The 24934-nt window shown below is 39.4% G+C and overlaps 2 protein-coding genes across 2 annotated transcripts in view; both read left to right on the forward strand.

Moving 5' to 3' along the window:
- Positions 1-19305, forward strand: part of zgc:174164 (uncharacterized protein LOC570656 homolog) — a 36508-nt gene extending 17203 nt beyond the window's left edge. The window contains exons 10-22 of the mRNA XM_020931689.2: positions 1117-1207; positions 4931-5058; positions 6558-6726; positions 6907-6996; positions 7708-7903; positions 8151-8262; positions 9907-10087; positions 12029-12115; positions 12207-12312; positions 14025-14154; positions 15229-15346; positions 16905-16939; positions 18728-19305. Of these exons, the coding sequence (XP_020787348.2) occupies positions 1117-1207; positions 4931-5058; positions 6558-6726; positions 6907-6996; positions 7708-7903; positions 8151-8262; positions 9907-10087; positions 12029-12115; positions 12207-12312; positions 14025-14154; positions 15229-15346; positions 16905-16939; positions 18728-18869 (1585 nt within the window). The 3' untranslated portion in view covers positions 18870-19305. The remainder of the gene's footprint in view (positions 1-1116; positions 1208-4930; positions 5059-6557; positions 6727-6906; positions 6997-7707; positions 7904-8150; positions 8263-9906; positions 10088-12028; positions 12116-12206; positions 12313-14024; positions 14155-15228; positions 15347-16904; positions 16940-18727) is intronic.
- Positions 19306-20769: 1464 nt separating this feature from the next.
- LOC129407867 (C-type lectin domain family 17, member A-like) lies at positions 20770-24581 on the forward strand. The gene is made up of 6 exons (XM_055150281.1): positions 20770-20956; positions 21433-21537; positions 21602-21838; positions 23472-23557; positions 23653-23756; positions 23838-24581. The coding sequence occupies exons 1-6, from the start codon at positions 20836-20838 to the stop codon at positions 23986-23988; spliced, it is 804 nt and encodes a 267-aa protein (XP_055006256.1). The 5' UTR covers positions 20770-20835; the 3' UTR covers positions 23989-24581.
- The last annotated feature ends 353 nt before the right edge of the window (positions 24582-24934 follow it).

Consider the following 24934-nt stretch of genomic DNA (forward strand, 5'->3'; position numbering starts at 1 on the left):
CTGTAGTTTTCACGTTAACAGCTTCTTTTACCTTTTGTTCAGTAGAGATTGGCAATAGGCGAGTTTCAGCTGACGTCATTGTTATTAAAAGCCCGCGTTGCTGCTGGGAAATATTTTGGTCGGAGGCAAGAAACAGGATAGCGTCAAACACAGTGCGTAACCTCGCGTATTTATCCCCGATAATGGTCAATTCCTGCTGCATTATCGGATGCACAAATAGAAGCACAGAAGAAGGAAAATGTCTTTTTCGTATTCTGAGTGAAAAGAACCACTAACGGTGAATTAAACGGCTTTCAAACATCCACAGAGCAAACGTAGAAGATCCTAACAAACCGTGGACTCCAACAAGTTCAACAACACATCGAGACTCTTGGAGGTTTTCATCTTTTCTGCTGTGAATGGCCCAGGAGTTTCCACCAAGTCATTGTGGATATCAAAGAAGTGAATATTTGTCCAGGTAGTTGGCGATTCTGACCAGAAATTTGGTTTGGTTTCACCTTTTGTAGAGGTTGAAAAGGGTGATTTGTCGTCCGTCGATGCTTATGACCAATTTCTGGTCAAATGGTCTTGGGTCCTCTGCTGTTAGAGTGGATAAATAACCGGGATCAATACCCTATATGTGCTTTCTCGCTCCGTCCATCATGTTGAATTAGTGTTTCTTGCCGCCGACCAAAATAATTCCCAGCATGCAACGCGCGCTTTTGTCAACAATGAAACTCGCCTATTCCAAAACTGAAATTATCCAAATGATTGTAGTGAAGTGTGTGGAGTTTAAAAACACAGTGGAGCACTTTCTGTATCACCACATGACATCACAAGACAACTCCGCCTAAATCTGCAGGTGTGTTAGTGTGTTAAAAATGTGTGAATGAAACAAAACACGAGCCTTTAAAGCAGACACATTGTGCTTGTGTTTGCTCTATAGTTATAATCTACGACACCCGTGGATCATTGTTATAATTTGAACATTTTAAATCACAATATTGATCTAAAACGAGTAAATAAAAGAAACAAGTCCAAAGACGTCTGTGTTGGAAAACTGCGATGCCCAATGGGAGCTGATGTTATATATTTTGAGTATTTAGTTAAGTATTTTTGTGTGTTTTTTTCTCTCAGTGGTCGTCCTAACTCGTACGGCGGCGGTGTGATGGGAATGGCTTTTGTGGGGACGGTCTGCTCCTTGGCCACCTCCGGAGGCATCAACGTGGTGAGTTTGATTTTTATTATTATTTTTATTTCCAAATATTAAAATTAAGTTCACGGATCACTTTTTAAACTCATCCAGAATCATTAAAGGGGCCTTATTACGTTGTTTTCTGATCTATTTTACAATGTAGTTTCCTCGTCACACACAGACCTGGAGTTGTGTTTTGTTTCATTCACACATGTTTAACACACAAACACACCTGCAGATAGAGTTCTTCTCTGAAACAGAAAACACCTTGTTCCACCTTGTGATGTCATGTGGCAGGAAGTGCTCCACTGTGTTTTTAAACTCCACACACCTTCACTAGAATCATTTAGATTATTTCAGTTTTGGAATTGTCAATCTCTACTGAACTAAAGGTAAAAGGAGCCGTTAACATGATGACTACAGCTTCATGACATCACAAGGCGGAACAGACAGACGAATAATAAAGAGATACTCATAAAATGTGCGAATGAAACAAAACACAACTCCAGGTTAAGGTTTTAAGGAAGTAACAATATTAGAACATGGCTTAAAGCCAGTTTTGGGGAAGTTACTTTAAAAAAGTGGTGTTTGCTAATTGCTTGTTACTTCTTTAAAAAGTAATCCCTTACTTTACTTAGTTACCCTCTATAGCAAATGTCAAACTCAGGCCCAGGGGCCAAATTTGGCCCACGATATAATTATCTATGGTCGATATAATATCTGGTCTGCGAGAGCATATCAAATCTGTATTAGAGCTGGTACTACTACTGATAAGAGTATAGAGACATTATTTATTTAAAATTTTGTTATTATTTTATATTCTATTTGTTCTGGATTCAACGTTTAAGCAAAACTATTATTAAACATTTATTTTAATAAGAAAAGTTTGACATTACGTATCTCAAAAGAAGAGAAAACATGCAGGTGTTGTTGAAATTTTTCAATAAAATTTTCGTTTGGCCGCACACACAGAAAAGTAACTTTGCACTGAAATTTTATAGGAATTATGTTTTGTTTGCAGTTTTTTTTACCTGATAAAAGTTTTTTGTAACACATTACACCCAACACTGCTTAAAACTCAGATTGAGTTTTGCGTAATGTAGGACCTTTAACTGTCTTGACCTGGTTTATGGTTCATATCTTTTTAATTACTGTGACTATCCGCATGAAACAAAAGTTCAGTTTTCCTCTGCCAGTATAAATAAACAGAAGTCAAATTACCTTTTCACAACAGCTTCAGAAACTGTTGCCAATATTCAATCCCAAAAATGTGAGTGCTGTAAAAAGAACTTTAAAGATCAATAAGACAAGTTTGTGGAGCCAGTTCCAAATAAATAACAAGAAGGAAAAACATTTGTGGATCAGACATGTACAGATTTCTTTCAAAATCAGTGAACTTCCCATAGTTATGAAGTACATAGACCGACCCTCCATTTAAAACTGTGAAATCATCAAATTTAAAGGACAGGAATGTGACCAGTTTCCAGTACTTTTCTCTTCTTTCTTTCGGTTCAAACGCTTCTTAACTTGTGACACCTGCTGCCTTCACACGTCCCTTTGTCCTCGCGGAAACTGATCTCTCTACATATTTTATGAAGACAGAGAAGACAAAAAAGAGAGAGAAGGACACACCTCTTCTCTGTAACAGACGTCAAGCTGGTTAGACTAGAATGTCCTGCAATAAAGCTTTATTTGCCTTCCTCACATAAGTATAATTTGGCTCCACTTTAGATATACTGAAGGATTAAAGGAGCTGTGTCTGATAATGTCTTAAAAACAAAACAGAACCAGCTCCTTTTAAACAGCTTACAGTGGTTCAAAGTTATTCCTCACTTACTTTACGTCAGACATGGATCAGACATGGACACGGATTTAAATAATGAATTCAACATTTTGGAACATTGTACGCAAACCTGTGAACCAAAAAAGAAAGCAACAACTATTTAAAGATCCATGGTTTATTATTTGTCTGAACGTTTTAATTCTGGGGTGTAACGGTTCACAAAAAACACTGTTCTTTGTACTGTACTTTGGTTTTGAGATCACGGTTCGGTTCATTTTTGGTTTAGTTTGGAAACAAAATACAAAACCATTTGCTTGCTGTTTATTTGTGTTTTAATTAAACCAACAATTTGTTTTAACATTTTACAAACGGGAAAATAAAATAAATGCGAAGTGCTGCTTGGTCATACTAATAAGTTAAATCAAATATTCTCAAATAAGCAACAAATGTATGAAATATTATAAAACAGACATGCCAAACTTGCCAAATTTGGCCCGCAATATGATTATATTTGGCCTGCGAGATCATTTCAAATCTGTATTAGAGCTGCCCTCCAACTACAGACAGACTATAGAGACATTATTTATTTAAAATGTTGTTATTATTTTATATTCTGCTTGTTCTGGATTCAGTGTTTAAGCAAACCTATTATTAAACATTTATTTTAATCAAAAGTTTAACATTACATATCTTGAAAGAAGAGAAAACATGCTGATGTTGGTGAAATTTTTCAATAAATATTTAGTTTGGCCCACGTTCCAGTTTTTAATTTTAGCCCAGTGTAAATTTGAATTCGACACTCCGGCCTTATGTATTCAGAACATCCTAAATATTCAGCACGATGACTTTATAAGAGCTTTTCACAACCACAGCAGAATTTTCACAATTGGGGTAGGACATTATAAGTTTTTTTTTATTTTAAACTTCATCCTTCTCCTTTTGAGCACCAGGTCCCAAATATGTCCATCTACATATCCTTGTTTTTGTTTAGTTTTTTTTGTTAGTGTTGTTGATTTTGTTTTATCTTGCTCAAATAAATAATAATTAAAAAAAATAAATAAATAAAAAATGTCATGATAAAGCTAACACTAGCACTTATAAAGGGCTTTATAATTAGACGGGACACAACAGACTTATTTTAACTTCAAGAGCTGTTTATACAACATATCTGTACTGTGTTAGGACACATTTTGCTCAAATACATACTTAAATTATTGACATATTTTATATTTATTTATTTGTTTTTATTTGTTTATTTCATTCATAAAGTATAAAAAGACATTAGCCCAGTGTCCTAATATTAAACACACAAGAAATGCACGAAAAGGAGCAGAAAGAAGAGCCGTCTTTTGTTATCTGCCTCCTCTTTCCTTTTCCAGACAATACATTAATACTATACTTACTTTAAAACGTTTCAACTTTAATTTTTTTTCAATGACAAATATTAATCAGTTGCAAACAGAAGTATAATTTTATATTTTATGTCTCAAGATCTGTTTGACTTTTGGCTTTTTTTGGTTTTAGAATAACATTAATTTGTGAACGAGGAAAGTTTTGTCTTAAACGATTAAACTGGGACCGGACCGGGGACTTCTCAAGCCTTAAAGGTGCACTGCGTAACATTTCTAGTGGAGGGTCGTTATTGCTTTGTCTAGAATGTTCCACAGTACAGATTAAACCGATCTATCACGAGGGAGACGAGCAGGTTACGGCACTATTCACAGAAGGAATCATTGTATTTTTTAGCAAACACACATGATGAGTAAATGCGAGATGGATTTGATTAAAGTCACTCCATGGAACATTTCAGGCAAAGCAGTAACATCTCCAACATCTCCACCTTTGAGCATCTGAGGTCATGTTGTTGACCACATTTACTGACAGGGAGGTTTTCATCAACACATTATACTTCTGTTTTGTCTTATCCATATTCACGTTTACGTTTACCCTGCAGTAAAGTCTGTCCTCTCCAGTTCACAGACACTGCCACTGTGTCGTACTTCTCCACCATCGTCGCACACGAGATCGGGCACAACCTGGGCATGGGCCACGACAACTCCCGCTGCACCTGCGACGGAGGCTGCATCATGGGGGCAGGAGGGTGAGACACACAAACACACACATCATGGGGGCAGGAGGGTGAGACACACACACACAAACACACACATCATGGGGCAGGAGGGTGAGACACACACACACACACACACACACACACACATCATGGGGGCAAAGGTGAACACACAAACACAACACATCATGGGGCAGGAGGGTGAGACACACACACACACACACACATCATGGGGGCAGGAGGGTGAGACACACACACACACACATCATGGGGCAGGAGGGTGAGACACACAAACACACACATCATGGGGGCAGGAGGGTGAGACACACACACAAACACACACATCATGGGGGCAGGAGGGTGAGACACACACACACAAACACACACACATCATGGGGCAGGAGGGTGAGACACACAAAACACACACATCATGGGGGCAGGAGGGTGAGACACACACACACAACACATCATGGGGGCAGGAGGGTGAGACACACACAACACACACACATCATGGGGGCAGGAGGGTGAGACACACAAACACACACACATCATGGGGGCAGGAGGGTGAGACATACACACAAACACACACATCATGGGGCAGGAGGGTGAGACACACACAAACACACACATCATGGGGGCAGAAGGGTGAGACACACAAACACACAAACACACACACACATCATGAGGGCAGGAGGGCGACACACACAAACACACATCATGGGGGCAGGAGGGTGAGACACACACACACACACATCATGGGGGGAGCAGGGTGAAATACTTTGCTGAACTGTGGTTTGGACGGAGCCAGAAGTGAAGAGGCCAAGTGAACTAAAATAAACACAGTGACATTACATTAACATACATTAATCTATTATAGGGGAAATATTATTTTGTTTTGAAAAACATGCAGAGATGTGCTTTGTGTATTTGTGCACGTTCAGATCACTTCCACCTACAGCAGATTGATGTGTAGAACTCAATTCAGAGAACTTTACATCAGTCTGACGTTAGCCAGGTTATGGTCACATAAATTGTCTCCATGGAAAAGCTGCTTTGTCTGGAATGTTCAGACCTACTATTCACAGTAAGAATGCAGAGTATTATACAGCAAAAGAAACACCTGTAATTGACACCTGCAACTGAATAAATGCAAGATGTCATTGCCAACACTGATTAAAGGGTAAGGTTACAGCATAATTAGGGGTGGGTGTTAATTACAATTAATTAATTACAAAGACAATAATGCATTAAAAATATTAACACATTTTATTGCAGTTTGCCAAACAATGTGGAGACAATTATACTGACGCACACAGTTGCGACTACAACAATCCATGAGCACGGCATGAAAGCGCTCTACTATGTCTATTTAAAAAACTACCCGATGGAAGTATTGACAAAGGCGTCATTTATTGCAAACTCTGCAGAAAAGATTTTGCAGATCACAGAAGCACCTCAACCCTACGATACCATTTACCAAACTCGAACAAATGACATCCTGTGCTTTAGTCCCGGTCTCTTCTGTTCTTCAGTGGAGCAGTGTTCAGCACCTGCAGTGCAGATGATTATGAGAAGCTGGTTCTCCGAGGAGGAGGAGAGTGTCTGAAGAACCTCCCGTCTCACACTGACGTCGTGGGCATCGCCAAGTGTGGAAACGGGCTCCTGGAGGACGGAGAGCAGTGTGACTGTGGAACCCCCCAGGTCAGAGCCGCGATGTTAAAGCTCATGTGACGGGTTTTCATGTTTTTATAATTATGACTTGGTTTTGTTGGATAGTACGTGTGGTAAATTCAAATATTTTTTAATGGCAATTGGTGTGTGTGAGGTTAAAAAAAACATACAAAAATACAGGAAACTGATTTTTTGGTTTGTTATTTTCAGGAGTGTAAAAACAAATGTTGTGATGCAGCCACCTGTAAGTTCACCAAAGGCTCTGCGTGTGCGGCCGGCAGGTGCTGTGAGGACTGTCAGGTTTGTACCAATGGACTTTAAACTGTAAAAAATGAAACTGAATTTAAATAAGTTTTTTCACAACCGCTTCAGAAAGTGCTGCCATTATTCAACCCCAAAATTCTATTAATCCTTTTAACCTGTTTTGAAAGTATGGAGACTATATGTTGTGCTTTCATACTTTTTTTTTTTTTTTATAAAAGTGTTCAAATAAAGTAAGAACTGTAACTCTAGAACTTTAACTCTCGAACTCTTGAACTGTAACTCTCGAACTCTCAAACTCAACTTCTCGACTTTGACTTCTCGAACTCTTTGAACTCTCTAACATTCAAACTCTCAAACCTGAACTCTCGAACCAAACTCTTGAACTCAAAACAAACTCTCGAACTCGAACTCTTGAACTTAAAACAAACTCTTGAACTCGAATTCTCGAACTCCTGAACTCTCTAACATTTTAACTCTCAAACTTGAACTTTCTAACTCAAATTCTCAAACTCAAACTCTTGGTTCCGAACTCTCAAACTGAACTCTTGAACTCGAACTCTTGAACTCTCCAAGATTCGAACTCAAATTCTTGAACATTCGAACTATCAAACCTGAACTCTCGAACTCGGACTCTCGTACTCTCTACCACAAGAACTCGAACTCTCTAACACTAGAACCCGGACTCTCAAATTCTCGAACTCTCAAACTCTCGAACTCTAATCTAACCGTTCTGTCCTGTGTGTTTAGCTCAAAGTGGCTGGGACTCGGTGCAGAGGCTCTGAGAACACCTGTGATCTGCCTGAGTTCTGTTTGGGGGATAGTGCGTTTTGTCCTGATGATTTTTACCTGATGGACGGACTCGAGTGTCAGAACGGAGCGGCGTACTGCTACGAGGGACGCTGCCAAACCTACGACTACCAGTGCAGACAGCTCTTCAGCCCAGGTACACGGATTTAACAGGTTTAAGTATTAGCACTGTTACTTTAATATGAGGTTAAACTGTGAAAAAGATCTATTGTGCTTGTGGCTGTAGATCATTAAGGTTATAAATCTCAATATTGATCTAAAACGACTTAATAAAAGAAACAAATGAGAAGGAAACAAGTACAACATGGTTAAAAACTCTGAAAAGAAAAAATTTGCTGACTAGTTTTCTGCTTTAACAGTGACTTGATAATGTTATTTTTCAGATCCAGCCACAAAAGCTGCTGATATCTGCTTCAGTTCTTTAAACATTCGAGGAAACGCGTACGGCAACTGTGGTCCCACTGCCTCCGGGGGCTTTAAGAAGTGCTCCACTGCGTAAGTCTAATATTTAGAACTATAAAACAAACCAGCCTGGTTTATCTCTACAGTCCCAGTTCTGCAAAGGAATTTCCTTAAAAGCACATAGGTCCCGTGCATGGTCCGGTTTATTTTTTTTTTTGTAATAAGACACCAAAATAAAATTACATTCAGAATGTTTAATGTTCAACTCATTAGTGGGCTGCTTCTAAAATTAAATTGTTTTCTGTTGCTATTCTTTTTTTAATCACCCTTGCATTTATATAGATATATAAATATATAGACAATATCTTAAAAATATGTTTAGAAGTTTAGATAAGTGACTTAGTCTACGTTCAGACTGCAGCCTGAAGTGACCCAAATCTGATTTTTTTTTGGCTTCTATGTGACCTGTATCTGATCTTTTAATGACAGTCCGAACGACACAGATCCGATTTTTTCAAATGTGACCCAGGACACTTGGATATGTGGTCCTGAAACCGATACATATCTGATCTTTTGACATGCGACTTCAGTCTGAACGGCCAAAGTGCATTCATCCACCTACACGTTATCAACAAGACACAAATGTCACTATTCTGCGCTGAAGTAGGAAAATTGTTAATGAACTCCGTGTCACTGAAGTGAAGCACATCACCACTCACCACTCTTGGCTACGTCTCCGTATCCACATGTTCCTTTCAACGGACGTCGCTGCCGCTGTCCCACAAAACACCACAGCCAAAAACCTCGTCCTTCTCTTTCTCAATCTCCTCCTTAAAACAAGTAAGTTGTTCATGTTTTGGCTCCGGTACGAGAGGAACTTTAAAATCTCCAGGTGCTCGATGCTGCGTCCATGTTTGGACAACTTCCGTAAACACAGAGACGCTCGCTGTGGTTGACGTCGTCGTGTCTCCAGTGTCACATGTGGGACACTTTTGGGCCGTTTATCGTTCACACTGGAGTCACATACAAGTCACATTTAATTGGAAATGTGAACGAGCTCGCAAAAACATCGGATTTCACAAAAAAATCGGAATTGAGCATTAAGCCCTGCAGTCTGAACGTAGCCATAGATGAGAGATCAGCACAGTTTATGCAAATGAGCAATGCTGTTATAAGTTTTGTGTATGTTAAACGTAAACAAATATGTGCAAAGCCGCATTAAACATATTATAACCACAAACGGCTGATGTGGCTCTGGAGTTTCCTCTGCTGAAGGAGTTCATGGTGGTTTGTATTTTTTCCTGATTTATTAAATATATCATTTTTGCACCTGCACATTTGTATGATTATGTCAGGAAATAAGGATACTACATTTATAACCGGGAAACCGATGTGCATGTAAACACACTCAGAGAAGCAATGGTAATAAATTCTAACACTCTACTTAAAAATTTAACAATTACTTAGATTAATAAAGTGAAAGTGCTGAATACTGATCTCTTTTTTCCCACCTTGTTGATAATTATTGTGAGAAATTATGAACGCGATCAGTATCTTCACATAGATGACTATCATTAACAATTAATAATGTATAACTAAAGGCAAACTGAGCACATTTGTTATTTCAGAAGAGTGTATCAAACTGGGAGCCCTTCGTATGACTCAGTACCCATGAAGTAGCTCTCCGTTTCAAAAAGGTTGCTGACTCCTGCTTTTTATGTTCTGTTTTAGTTGCAGAAATGTGATGTGTGGGAAGGTGCAGTGCATGAACGTGGACGCCAACAACCCTCCACCAGGAGCCAGCATCAGTAACCAGGTCATAAACGGGACGAACTGTGTGAACGCCGACTTTAACCTGGGACCTGACGTACTGGACCCGGGATACAGTAATCCGGGCAGCCCCTGTGCTCCGGGCAAGGTGAGAAACGCTGATCAAGCAGGAAAATAAGCAAAAAGGCCCATATTACCGTATTTTCTGATCTGTTTAATAATGCTGTTTTGTGTTGTGTTACTGAGATGTGTTTTGTTTCATTCACACATGTTTAACACACAAACCCTGCAGATTTAGGATGAACTTTTCTCTCAAACTGAAAACACTCTGTTCCTCTTTGTGATGTCATGTGGTGATACAGGAAGTGCTTCATTGTGTTTTTAAGCCATTTCATTTGGATCATTTCAGCCCAGGAATTTCTGGAATTACTGACCTAAAGGTAAAAGGAGCTGTTCACTTAGGTGGAACTTGAGCATTTTGAGCTTTGGAAATGTGGACAGACTAATAATAAAGAGTTACTCATGTGTGAATGAAACAAAACACAACTCCAGGTCGGTTTTTGAGGAGATGACGTTCAAACATGACTTAAAGCTCACAAGAATCAATTTGGCATAATAAAGGATTTTTAGTCCACCCAAAATCAGAAAAAAGTCAATAAAAAATACAACAAACAGGTATAAACTTTGAAAAAATATTACAAAAATAAACGGTATGGACAGAACAGCAGTGTAAAGCAGCAGAGGAAAACAGATGAAGTTTGGCTCACGTGAATTATTTAAAGTGTTGTCATAAAGAGGTGAGAAACTGACACCTGCTTGTCCCATGAAAACGTCACTGCTTTACCTGAAATGTTCCACAGTTGGTTTTAAACTAATCAAACAGCCCCCCCTAGTGGAGTGTTTTCTCTGGCTTTCAAAGCTTTGTGAGTTGTGTGGTCACCAGTGTATTTTGTGATTTTACTTATTTCATTCTTTTTATTTTATGTATTTTTCTTAGCCTATTATTATTTATTTATGCATTTATTTTTGTGCAGCACTTTGGAAACATTAGTAAATAAAATCTGCTGTATAAACGTTCAGTGCGCTCAACATCGCCCTCTGGTGGTCATGTGGGACTCATAGAACTGTACTTCCGTCTGTTTTACGCCAGTCTGTGGAACATTTCAGGCAAAATATGGAGGTTCAGAGCGACCGTCCACCATGAAACGACACAGCATTAATCACCAATAAATGCTGTATTTTTCGAACTATAAGTCACTCCGAAGTATAAGTCCACCAGCCAAAAAATGCGTAATGAAGAAGAAAAAAAACATAAAAGTCACACTTTTGGGGGAAATTTATTTTCTAGAATCAGAGACCAGGAACCGACATTTCATGGTGAAAGTCAAGTTGTGGTAAAAACAACAGAAGAGAGAAGAACAGACTGTTAACATCACATATGAACAGTTCTTCAGATAAACTATAACATCAACAACAGAACAGAACAAGTTTAACAAACTCTCCATCTCACTCCAAATCACTAAATCCATTCAATTCTTCATCCTCGGTGTCACTTCTGAGCAACTCGGCCTCAACCTCTGGAGGTAAACGTTGCGCCACTTCCTCTTCTGTGTCTCTGTCGTCAGACTCAGCATCAGTTCCAGTTAGAATTATTCCGGCCTTTCTGAATCCCTCCTGGTTACCGTGTTTCTGTGTTCTTCATCCCCGCTTTCCACCAGTCTCTCACAAGTTTCTCGCTCATTCCAAACTTTCTTTCTTCTGCTCGATTACCGTTTTCTTCTTGAGTATTTCATGACTTGCAGCAGGACAAGGCTCTTTCTGCAGGAGACATGTGCAGTAGAGCCAAGTGACAGTGGTACAGGAGGAACAGGAGCAGCAGATACTGACAAACAAGACTAGAACCTTTCGCCGCTTCAGTGTGAAAATTTTAATATATAAGTCGCACCGGAGTATAAGTGGCAGGAAACAAACAAACCATGAAAAAAAGTGCGACTTATAGTCTGAAAAATATGGTACTCAGATATTTAAAGATCCCTTAAATATCTGTGCTGTTTTCTGATCTAGGGCTTTTAAAATGTTTGTTTTTCAGACGTGTGTGGATTTCACTTGTGTGAACGCTTCAGTTCTTCTGCCAAAACTCGACTGTGATGCCAAAACCACCTGTAACGGGCGAGGGGTGAGAACAAAGAACTAAAGAACTCATAAGAACTATTAACCTAGTATTTACTTGAATTTACAGATGTGTTGTAATTTACATTTGTGTTCAGGTTTGTAACAATTTGGGCCACTGTCACTGTAACGTGGGCTGGGCTCCTCCAGACTGTGCCTCTTCAGGTCGAGGAGGCAGCGTCGACAGCGGACCAGCCACTATAGGTAATATTTTCTTATTTGTTTACATAATACTAATACATAATAATAGATATTTTAGTATTATTGTAAGGTTCAAACATTTGCAAAGCCTGTTTGACACTTTGTGCTCCCAAGTTCCACCTCAGCTCCACAAAGCGTCTTCTGATCTGTCATAATGTAGTTTCCTCGTCACAAACAGACCTGGAGTTCTGTTTTGTTTTCTTCACACAAGTTAACTCACAAACCCTGCAGATTTAGGCTCGACAATGCTCCTGGATTTAAATTTTTTTTTTTTTTTTTGCGGTGTTGAAACAAAATTTGCGTCCACACACGTGTCGGATCAATAAATATTCACGTTCAGATGACAACAGAGCACTGAGTGAAAACGATGTAATACATGTGCCTCACCTGTATGTGGCTCTGTAAACAGGATACAGCCAGAGCCGCTGGACACACAATACTACAAAGAGCACATGTGCATGAAGTCCTTCCTCTTCTGCAACAAATAACAGAGTAGATTAAAAGGTTTTGATGCAACAGTGCAAATAAAGTTAGAAGTGTCCGCAGCACAAACTCAACCCTGTCGTCCACCATGGTTGTTCTTATAGTTGTTACGGGTTGTTGCGCAGGGTTCTCTTCTGGTCTCGTTTTCCCAAAGCTGTGGTTTGTTTGTCCACACGACAACGCAACGCCAGCCTTCTCAGATTTCTCCACTCTGGAACCTGTTTTCAAAAACCAGTTTTCGCCCACCTGAAACACCAGCGCCGTGTGGACAAAAGAGCAAACCATTTCAACCAAAAAACGTTGTCGTGTGGACATCACCTTAGGCTGAGTTCTTCTTTCAAACCGAAAACACTGTTCCACCTTGTGATGTCATGTGGTAATACAGGAAGTGCACCACTGTGTTTTTAAACTCCACACACCTTCACTAGAATTTTCACAATTTCAGCCCTGGAATTGCTCATCTCTACTGAACTAAAGGTAAAAGGAGCTGTTCACTTGAAAACTACTGCTTCATGACATCACAAGGTGGAACAGAGCATTTTGAGCTTTGGAGATGTAGACAGATTAATAATAAAGAGTTACTCAAACATGTGAATGAAACAAAACACAACTCCAGGTCTGTTTTTGACCCGTAATATAGAGGGATTATCAGAATACGTCACTTCTTGCTCTACTGCGCATGTCTCCTGCAGAAAGAGTCTCTGTCCTGTCTGTTTTCTGTTTCATGTCAGTGTCTTGTAGGATTTCAGCAGATTTCAGACTCTCACGGGGGCGGGGGTAGGTGTATGGATCAGGTATGAGTGGATGTCCAGCTACTAAAGTTTGAGACGTTTCTTCTCATCATTTATACACTCACCTGCATTTAACGCATACAGGTCATTTAGACGTATCACACTCATGTTAGTTTAGAGCATCATAACGATAAACTGTTTAACAACTTCATGTTAATCGCACAGACAGCAGCGCTTTCTCCACTCAGTTGATAAACAAATAAACTTGCCCCAAAATTAAATGAATCCACGGAGAGCCGAGCGCACTTAAAAACTCTTTACTCAATCCTCACATATTTAGGACACACAAAGAGAAACAAAAAGGGAAATTTTCAGACAAAGGACGATGTTAACCAAACAAATGACCAAAAATAACCACAAATAAATAAAACAAAAAAGTCAAATTTGGGGAATCCAGTTACAGGGCCTTTTCTCAAGAGTCTGTGCTTGTGTGTCTTTCAGATTACTCACTGAGAGATGGACTCCTGATCTTCTTCCTGTTGGTGGTCCCTGTTGTGGTTTTGGTGATTTTATTGTTTCTCTACATATTCAGACGAGACACGCTGGACCCCTGCCTCAAGAAAAGACACAAGTAAACATCTCCTCTGCTCCTCTGCTCTTCTGACCATCTCCTCTGCTCTTCTGACCATCTCCTCTGCTCTTCTGACCATCTCCTCTGCTCTTCTGACCTTCTCCTCTGTTCCTCTGACCCTCTCCTCTGCTTCTCTGAACTTCTCCTCTGCTCCACTGACCTTCTCTGCTTCTCTGACCCTCTGTTTTTCATCCTCTGGTCCTCTTCTCTTCTCTTCTCTATCTGACCCTCTGCTTCTCTGACCTGCTCCTCTGCTCCTCTGACCCTCTTCTACTTGCTGCCATTTTGATTAGTTACCTTAATTTTGCTCATTCAGTTTGCAATTTTGTTTCAAATAATGCTTACTTTCTATAATACAATTTAAAATGTGAATGTTACTGATCCAAACAAAAACAAAAAAGTCCCTAAAACAAACAAGAGTCCCTAAGTCCCTCAGTCGTCTAGAAGTGGGCCATAGTAGTCGACAAAGTGAGACAATCTGAATAAATCTAGAAAACAAATATTAAACTGCAGCTTTGATAAAGTAGAAATCCAATCCAATCCAACTTTGTCTTGTTTATAAAATGCGCTATACAAATAGTTCTTAAAGTACTTCAGCATAGTAATGTAAAACATTTAACTTAAAAGAAAATAAAGAATCAGCAGAATTATGTTCCAACCATGAGGAAACTAATAGAATCAATCAATAAATTAAAATAACAATAATAAAATCAATGAACAAAAATAATAAAATAAATACATGAAAGCAGTAAAAGCCGAAAATAAAATTAATTAATTATTAATTAAAAAAAAGACACAGAGGACCACACAACTCACACTGTATTAAAAGCCAGAGAATAAAAGTGGCAAAGTTTGGCATTAAATTATCTCCAAGGACACAAGCAGGTCTGGCCACATTAAGAATGCATGTTTTTCAAGGTAGTTATGAACAATAAACTTTATAAAGTGTTATAAATCCACAAGGAAAATGGGTGTAATTGGCTATAAGCAAGATATACTTTTAAAGCCATACGGTGGAGCATTCTGGGCCATCCCATAACATCAGCAACACTTACTCATGTTTTTTCTTTCCAGATCTCGTAGCACCACAGACCGTGCCCCTGCTCCGGCTCAGAGGACTGCACCTGCCCCTGCCCCTGCCCCTGCGCCTGCCCACACGTACCCCCAGTCTCCAGCGCCCCCTGTGGAGAGGGTAAATGTGTCTGCTGCTTAGATCTGCTCTAAAACTGTTTATGTGAGTTTAATATGAGTCAGGTTCACCACCGGGACCAGACGACACTGAGGTGACGAGGTGACAGACACTGGTGTTAAAGATAATACTCACGTTTTTATTATGGTACATGCAGAGGTGGATGAAGTAGACAAAAATGTACTCAAGAAAATTACTGCTAAAGGAACTGTATGTAGTAGGGTGCATCATTTGCCCAATGTTTTGAAAAATGTGTCTGTACCTAGTGTCATTTTTTTACACTTGCCAAAGTAAACTCCCATGAGAAATTTCATGAAATTCTATTATTGGGTCCACCAAGCCTCTGAAGTTTAGTGCTTGCGGGAGCCTTAAATCTGAACTGAAAAATCAAATTTTTCTTCAATAGCATCAAAAATTATTAATTTAGCCCAATAGTATCAATAGAAGTTCAATATAAATCTGAATATTGCAGATCATTGGTTTTATGTCACTATCGTAAAACTGAGATATGGCAAAAGTGTTATTTCTTTGGGACTTCAAGGACCTTGAATAAGCAATATTATAAAAAAATATATATAGCCAGAACTTTATGGACACTGTTAGGATGAAATTTAAGAGGCTTGGTGGACCCAGTAGATATTCAATTGAGCTAATATTCCACAAATTTTCTTTTAAACCGGTATTGTCACATTTTAAAATTTGGTGCAAGTTGAATTTCTGACATTGGGGCAAATGAGTATGAGTACGTATGAGTATGAGTACCCTAGAATGTAGTCTGTGTTATTACTGTTTAAAATATGTATTAATTTCAAAACTGAACCTGTGTTGCCAAATCCTTCACCTGCAAACGGAGACAAGTCCAAGTTTGTCTCATTCTCAGTAAATGGACAGACCAGGCCTCGTGTGAAAGCTCAGAACCTCCAGAATTCCCTCCCTGAGCTGCAGAGGCTGCACTAGCACTGACTCAGAATTGGCTGCGGGTGCTGGGGTTTGGGTAGAGACCATTCAGATCAGAGAGAGGTATTTTAGGTTTAAACCAGCTGAATTTCAGCATCGAAACTGGCAATGCAAAGGAGAGAGTCACGTCAGGCTCTTTCTGCTTTCTGGATGGATCTGATTGGAAGTCTTGAACTAAAACACCAAATTATAACAAAAACAACTTGTCCATCATGTCCAATGTTTTTGTAACTAAGAATAAATCCGTAAAAGCTGTATTTCTCTTGAATATATGTTTGTCGTATCTGTGAACACGGGTAACGATTCTGAAATTTAAAACCAAAATCTTACATACAGTTTCTTTTTTAAATAGTATAACTCAAGTGGAAGTTAAAAGTAGTGGTCCAAAATAACTTTATAACATCAGAAAATAACGTAGCGATGAACAAGTCAAAACAAAATATTACATCTGAATGGTCAACTGTTCTCAAAATGTCAATGAAGAGTAGCATCATTTTTTGGGTCCTTTTTTCACCTATGCCCAAAACAATAACTTTTACATTTTGATGAGTTTAATTTCTTTTTGTTCATTTAATAATTCTGTTCTGTTTTTTTTTATGTCCAGGCTGGATACGCACCTTCATACAACAATGAGCCTGGGTAAGAACTTTTACAAACTGTATTTTGCCTGTAATAAGACTCTGTAGATTAGATTAGATTTATTGTCATTGTACAAAATACAGTGAAACTTCAACAGAGCAGAACTGCAGCAGTAAAAATGAATAAATATAGACACTTTCTCACATCCATATCAATAAAAACATTGAATAAGTAAATAGATTAGTACAGAAATAGAGAGTCCCTTAAGATCGTTTATCTGTGCCTGTGCTCCTGGAGCTCGTGGGTAGAAGCTGTTGTGCAGCTGTTTGTGCATGTGTGGGGAGTTTGAAGTCTTCCCGAGGGGAGAGTACAGAAGAGGCAGTTTCCAGGGTGTGTGGGGTCGTGCAGAATGTTGGAGGCCCGTGTGTGCAGACGTGAGGAGTAGATGGTGTCCAGGTTCGGGAGAAAGGAGCCCACCGCCCTCTCAGCTTTTCTGACCACTCGCTGCACATCCTTCTTTCTCAGCAGCTGTGCAGGCTTCGTACTAGTCAGGCTGGTGCCACCTAGTGCCTCCGCTCAATTTCATTTCTCTCCAGGGACTAGGTCAGAAATCGGAATACACTAGACGGTTCGCAAAAACCCCGGAATTGTGAGTTCGGGCAGCAGCCAATCAGAGAAGAGCCAGACATTCAGTGTTGTCAACTATTCCCGAGATCGAGGATTTAAAGCCGGAACAAAGAGAATGTTTTGTGAATTTTATCAAGGGAAATGCATTATTGTCCTCTTTCCTACAAGATTTGGGAAAAGCTTAATATACCAGTTAGCCCCATTACATACGTCATGACCAAATAACAGAGATAGGTTAAATAAAAAAGTACCGAACGAATCCTAATGCTGTGAGGTCAGACTGTTTCCACGAAGTGAAACCGGCTGATGAATGAGGCTAGCTTCGCACCATAATGTGGAGAAATATGTCAGAATGCTTTCAGTGGTGCACAGGTAGAAGTTGATCAGCAGTTTCTGGGAGAGCTCATTGCGGCACATAAAAAAAAACAAAAAACAAACAGTCTCTGCTGGGCACGCTTTATAATGCTGGAAGTGTTTAGGCTCCAGCTCAGGTCCTCACTGACTTTTACTGTCTTAAAAAGTGAAAACATACCTGACTGTCTGCAGGGCTCCAAACGTATCCCTCTTTTCTTTCCTATTTATTCATCACGATTATGGAAGCACTGATCCAGATTGTTCAGTTCAGTTCAGATTTCAATAGTATGGACTTGGATATATTTCACTGATAAAGATTTTGGTTCAGACACGGTTCAACTTCACTTTTCTCTCCTTAAATCACACGTTTCTGAGTTTGTGTGTTGAGAAAATAATTATGGTGGGTGAAAACAACAGCTCCATGGACCAGAAAAGCAAAAAAATACATTATGATCTGTTAAAATGCCCATAGTTTTGCTTCAGGGTCACTCAGTCTGAATGTTGAGGAGTATTTTTCTAATAAAATGGAAAGAGGAGTGCAAAATAAAATTAATATCTGTACAGGGCCCAGACAAATTTTTGTTGATTACACAGACACTTTGAAGGTAGTTACTCAGGAAGAGACGAGACACAATTTCCGCTAGACGAGATACGAGATTGAGCCCATGAAAATGAAAAAAAAAACAAAAAAAAACAAGATTTTAATTCCTAACAATTCCTAACATATAAATTTCATAGTTCAGTTTCCAATTTTTAATTTTTTGATTTCATAGATTTGTTTCCATTCTATTAACACTTTTTGGCTTTTTGTAAGAGAGATCACTTACTAACACATGACCATTACTGAGCTGTATTTTTCTTTCCCAGTTTGAGATATGGAGAGTTGGATTACTGGAACTCCCAAGACCCGGACAAGCCTCAGCCCGGGGTCCAAACGAGACCTCCTCCCCCCAGGCAGGGCCCCGGAGTCCCCCGGCCGATCCCCCCAAGAGCCCCTATGGACACATGACTCTGGAACTGTAGGGAACATTTTAAAGCTCTCATATTTGTCATATTTTTCCGTGACTTGACAATCTTGCCTGTTGCTACTGTTTGACTCCCCACTGTGACCAGGAGAGGGCGCTAGCTTCACAAGCCTAACTGTGAAAGGGGGAAAAAAACATCAGCACTAACTCAATGAGGCCATTTGTACATAAAGCTCAGGTAAATATATAAAAGAAAAGATGTAATAAAACATAATGTGGGAGCTTGAAATCTAAAAAACGTTCACATGAAGACAGAATTTGTACTTTTAAATGAATGTAAAATATGACACACTGGAAATAATATGTTACAAGAGAAAATATTATGTATTTTAAATTAATTTGTGTAACTTTTTTGGAACTGTTTTGAATGAATTGTAAATTAAAGTGAGTTTCTAACATAAAAACGCTGTGTTTCTAGAATCTTCTGTGTGATAAAGCTGTGTGTACACTTACTGTGTCAATGCAATTCAGAGCATATTCCTCTATGATACTGTGCTTTTCTTCAGATTTTGGTTTTACAAAGCCTTAAATTGTATTTGTTAGGTCCAGCAGCCCATAGTGCACTAAAAACATAAAGCACAATCTTGTGTGTGCAGACGGTGCACTACAGACACTACCAGACATAACAATGGAAATGGAGGTTTATCACAGACTGTGATTATTACATTATTACTCTAAGATGGCTCACCTTTCCACAGATCTGATCTGTAACTTGGCCTGGTGGTGTTACTTGCTGCAGTAGCTTTTGTTTGGACTGGTAACAAGTCCAGCTCCTTACAGGTCTGAGGAGGCATGATTTTTCTACATGTTTTTTCTCAATATTCTCTAGTCAGTGAGTTCTTTGCTCTCAAACTGCACATGACAGGAAATAATTTTATAAAACTTTCTAGTCACTTCAGTTGGAAATTCCATCCCTCCATCCATTTTCTGCAGTTTTATCTGGGGCAGCAGTCTGAGTAGGGAGGTCCAGACTTCCCTCTCCACACACACTTCCTCCAGCTCCTCCAGGGGGATCCCGAGGTGTTCCCAGGCCAGTCCAGAGACAAAGTCCCTCCAGAGTGTCCTGGGTCTTCCTCAGGGCCTCCTCCCGGAGGGACATGCCCAGAACACTTCCCGAAGGAGGCGTCCAGGAGGCATCTGGAACAGATGCCCTTTGTTTTGAGGGTTGCCCCGAGAGAACAGGTCCCTCCTCGGTTCATGAGGCCAGTTCTTCCTTCGTGCGTGACTCTCCAGCCGCGCAGGGAAGCGTCTGTGAGCTATGACCATAGACCCACAGGGGCCCCCATAGTCAGGAATATGACCTTACCCAGAGCTTTGTTTTGTTTCATTTACACATACTTAACACACACACCCTGCATATTTAGGCTAATTTCCTCTCAAACAGAAAACACTCAGTTCCATCTTGTGAGCACACACAAAATAGAAATTTATATATATATATATATATATATATATATATATATATATATATATATATATATATATATATATATATAGATATATAGATATATATATATATATATATATATATATATATCTATGTATGTGTGGTAGATCTGGGCCTCTATTGTTCTAGTGCTCAAGGCCTCCTCCTGTACTATTATACATGCACATTTGTGGGTTTTTTATTATTAGTTCTTTTTTATTATTTATTTATTCAAATTCTTTTATTAGTAGTGAGGAAGATGATAACCAAGAATTGGCTGAAGGTTCTGCCCCCCACAGTGGAGCAGTAGCGAGAAAAAGCTTAAAAAGAATGTATTTGAAGGAGAAAAACACAGCACAGTCTAATTTTTATTTAGGTGGTTATTAAGGAAGAGGTCATTAGCATCACACACTCAGGCTATAACTGTGGTTTCCTGTGTCAGTGTGGACAACCTCATGTCTCACACCATCACTCACATTCTGCTGAAGCACCAGAGTTTAACAGATCCTGATCCTGAGTCTGTGATGGCCACTGAGCTGGTTTATATAAATATGGAGGAAGCAGCAGAATGGGCCAGTCCAGATGAAAATATTTATGAAAACTTTGATGAGGACCCAAATGAGGACTTTGTGGCTGCTCCATCAGGTCAGAATTGTTTATTTCAATTTTCTGTCGGTCCAGTGCAGATGACAGGTTTTCATGTAGTTCTAATTCTGACTTGGTTTATATTTATAAAGGTTTTACAGTTAAGTGGATGTTTGTGAAGATAAGAAAAAGAAAATTACCAGAAGTAGAGCTGCAGTCTAAAAGGGAATTCCTCTGGCATCAAAATTCTATCCAAAAGCTCAGACATTTTACACACAAGGAGCACAATTTTCTTACAGTTTAAACATTAATGCAAGAAAATAAAGTTGTTGTCATAAAAATGATGAAATTACTTCCCAAGCCCAAGTCCAACCAGGAAGTTAAATTATAAACTTCACCAAAAGTGTGTAAATATATAGACTGTAGGTCAGTCAAAATCATCTAGAATGTTCAAATTATATAATAACTTTGTCCATAACCATTCACAGTGACAGAACCAGTGCACAGTTCCGTGTCTGACAGGAAATTGTCCACAGCTCCGTCAAAGGACGAGCCCCGCGCTCACAGAGGAGTTGTGTGGACAGTGGTCATAGTTCTGCTCTCTGCTCTGCTGCTGGCTGCGCTCGTCTTCATCGTGTTGAGTATGTTTCAGATTTCACTTTGTCCTGCACACAAACCCAAATGACACATGTCTTTGTCTTTAAGCCAAGATCGGAGAGAACACAAAAACCAGTCAGATGAAGATGTGGATCACCAATCTGACCAGTGAGAGGGACGAGCAGCAGGAGAGGAACATCGACATGAAAACATCTAACCACAGCCTGAGTGCACAGATAAACCTGCTGGAGGAAAACATTCAAACTTTAGATGGAGATCGGAATAAGCTGAGGAAAGAGCTCCAGGACCTGAAGGAGAGACATGCAGACCTCAGGCGCATTATGGGTGAGTCCTGGAGACTAAAGGGTTAAGGTGGACTTTCTTTATTGATTTTTATTATTTCTCCCTATTCTGTACAGAGTCCAGGATGTTTTGAAAGGCTCTTATGAATAAAATGTATTATTATTGTTACTGACATGAATTTCACAGAGCAGGTTACCTCCACTTAGACCTATCACATTTTAAAAACGAACAATGCATTTGAAGTGCACTCTGAAGCGTTGCAGTAAAGCAGGAAGCAGTTTTTGTAACAGGCTGCGGTGAAAAGTTTGGTTTAACATTGACCCCAGGGCTTAGAAAAGGCGAACTATTGCTCCTTCTAAAACCTGTCTGTGTTATGTCCTACATAAAACGTGCAGAATCCCTTTGCATGCCGCTCCACAGATGCAAAGGGAGGGAGGGTCAGCTCTATGTTCCACAGCTCCATGTTCACATGCAAGAGCACAGGTTTGGTCTCAGCTTTGGTGGGGACATTATCAGTTTTGCACATCGCAAAAACCAAACAGCACATCTTTATAAGAAAAGGTAAAATGGGATAATTCAATTTAATATAATGAATTCTTTCCAAAAACACACAGAGTCTGGGCAGGTCCAAATAAGTGAGAGGTGGTTTCATTTTTCAGTTTGTGTCCATTGCCCTAAGATGATTGTTTAGCGGAGAACAGTAGAAGTTTGTAGCAGATTTGTCTTTGCTTGTTGGTGATGAGATATTTGTGAGGTCATGTCCCTACATTTTTCTGTGGAATATTGTTAGTAATGGCGGGACGGTGGCTGAGTGGCTAGCACTCATGCCTCACAGCAAGAAGATTCGATCCCCAGGTCGCCCGGGCCTTTCTGTGTGAAGTTTGCATGTTTCTCCCCGTGTCTGGATGGGTTTCCTCCGGCCATAGGTCTCCAAAAACAGTTAATAGTCAAGGTCAATTAAATACAATCAATCAGAGACATCAAAAGACACTTCATCAACATTGCCTAGTATGAAAGTGGTGTGTGTGTGTGTGTGTGTGTGTGTGTGTGTGTGCCTGTGTGTGCGTGCGCGTGCGTGGTGATAGTTGCTCTTTTTCCACAGTGACTCATTTTAAGACAAGTTTAATTGAAGATGAAGCCAAGTAAGTTCCTTTTGAAGAGTTTTTGAAAGTTTGTTGCAGCGTCTTCACTCACGTCTGCTCAAGCCACCATCTTCAGGTGCGGCCCTGTCCTGCCGCTTCCCCAGTTTAGGCTCCAGGCTCCAATAATGACATCACTTTGTTGCAGCCAATGAAATAACGGCAGGTGTAACCCTGTCGTCATATCACTGAATACATCTCAGAACGTCTAATAAACAAAATGTGAACTAAAACATGTTCAATTAATACTATTGAGTTTGGAATTATATTGGTGGAAATTTATATTTTTGTTTATTAAAATAAAATGGCAAATATTGGTTGTGACATGTCCCCACCGGTTTGAGTTGTAAGGTTATGGTTAAGGTTAGGGCCAGGGTGACGGTAAGTGTCATGGATTTACTTTTAAAAATATCTTGAAGACAATGATAAAAAACAAAAAAAACAAAGCTTTTTTTTTTTTTTTGTCTTTTGATAGAGACCATAAGTTGCCCTCAAAAGATGGGTAAGATTTGGAAACAGCATATATCTGTTTTCAGAAATTGCAAAGAACTGGACGAACAGCAGACAGCAGTGTGAGGAGCTCGGGGCCAGTCTGGTGATCATCTCCAGCCCAGAGGAGCAGGTGAGTCCACTGACACTGCACCATCCAAAACACCATCCAAACATGCTACAGGGGAACTGTCACTCATAAGGTTTATAATGTGTTTTTGTGTTTAGGCTTTTGTGAGTGAGTTGACTCCTCAGAGTGTGTGGATCGGTCTGACAGACAGAGAAACAGAGGGCGTGTGGAAATGGGTGAATGGAGAAGCAGTAAACACCACGTACGTAAGACCTTAACTTAGACAGCAGCAGTTCAACAGGTCATCAAACCTTATAACTAAAAATTATTAATCTGTCTGTAGGCACTGGAGACCCAATCAGCCAGATAACTGGAGAGAAGAAGACTGTGGAGAGATTTCTTCTTATAAACTGTGGAATGACAGAGATTGCAGTGAGAAAAAGCACTTTGTCTGTGAGAAACAGATTCCTGGTGTGTGTAACTGTCAGTTCTAGTGCTCCTGGAGTTGTCGTCACAATTCCAAGATGCACCTCCAAACCACAAAGTTTGATATGGGCCACGGACCTTTTCCGCTCATTCTGATCTCCTCTATGATATTGTGCTTTTCTTCAGATTTTGGTTTTACAAAGCCTTAAATTGTATTTGTTAGGTCCAGCAGCCCATAGTGCACTAAAAACATAAAGCACAATATTGTGTCTGCCAGTGGAACAGCAGACACTACCAGACATATCAATGGAAATGGTTTTTCATAGACTGTGATAAAACCTTTGAAGACATTCATTCTTACTCTTAGATTTTGTTTGGACTGGTAACAAGTCCAACTCCTTACAGGTTTGAAGAGGCATGATTTTTCTACAGGCTTCTCTGTTTTTTCTCTGTATTCCTGTGACTAACCAGCTTTAGTCAGTATGAGTCCTTTGCTCACATCCTGCACATGACAGGAAATCATTGTATAGTATTATAGTATTATCTTATTAGTGTTAATAATTGTTCTATTCCTATTTATCTATGTGCTTATTGTGGGTCTTGTATGTCAATATCTTTGTTTTTAATATCTTTATAAATCTTAAATGTATGTTTTTATATTCTGTTTATAAATGTGAAATTTTGGGCATACTATTTTGTTAATAAATATATTTTTTGTGGAATTGATTGTGTTGTGTTGTATTAATTTACAGTAAATTCTAGAAGCATTTATAATATTTATACTATATTTACTATCAGTAAAAAAAAAGTATAATATTTGTATTTTGGGCTTTTAAAAAAAATAATTTTCCTCCAAAATGACAATCAGCGTTTGTCCACTGATCTGAAGGTTGGCGGCTCGAATCCCTCTCTTGACATAAAAAACATCATTGGTTGAGTTGTCAGATCCACTGGTTGGCTGGTGTGATTCCAGCTTCCACAGACGAATGCTGTGTTGTGTTGTTGGGCAAGACA

The sequence above is a fragment of the Boleophthalmus pectinirostris genome, unplaced genomic scaffold (assembly GCF_026225935.1).
Source record: "Boleophthalmus pectinirostris isolate CB_2022bp ecotype Guang Dong unplaced genomic scaffold, ASM2622593v1 HiC_scaffold_14, whole genome shotgun sequence".
NCBI classification, from domain to species: domain Eukaryota; kingdom Metazoa; phylum Chordata; class Actinopteri; order Gobiiformes; family Gobiidae; genus Boleophthalmus; species Boleophthalmus pectinirostris.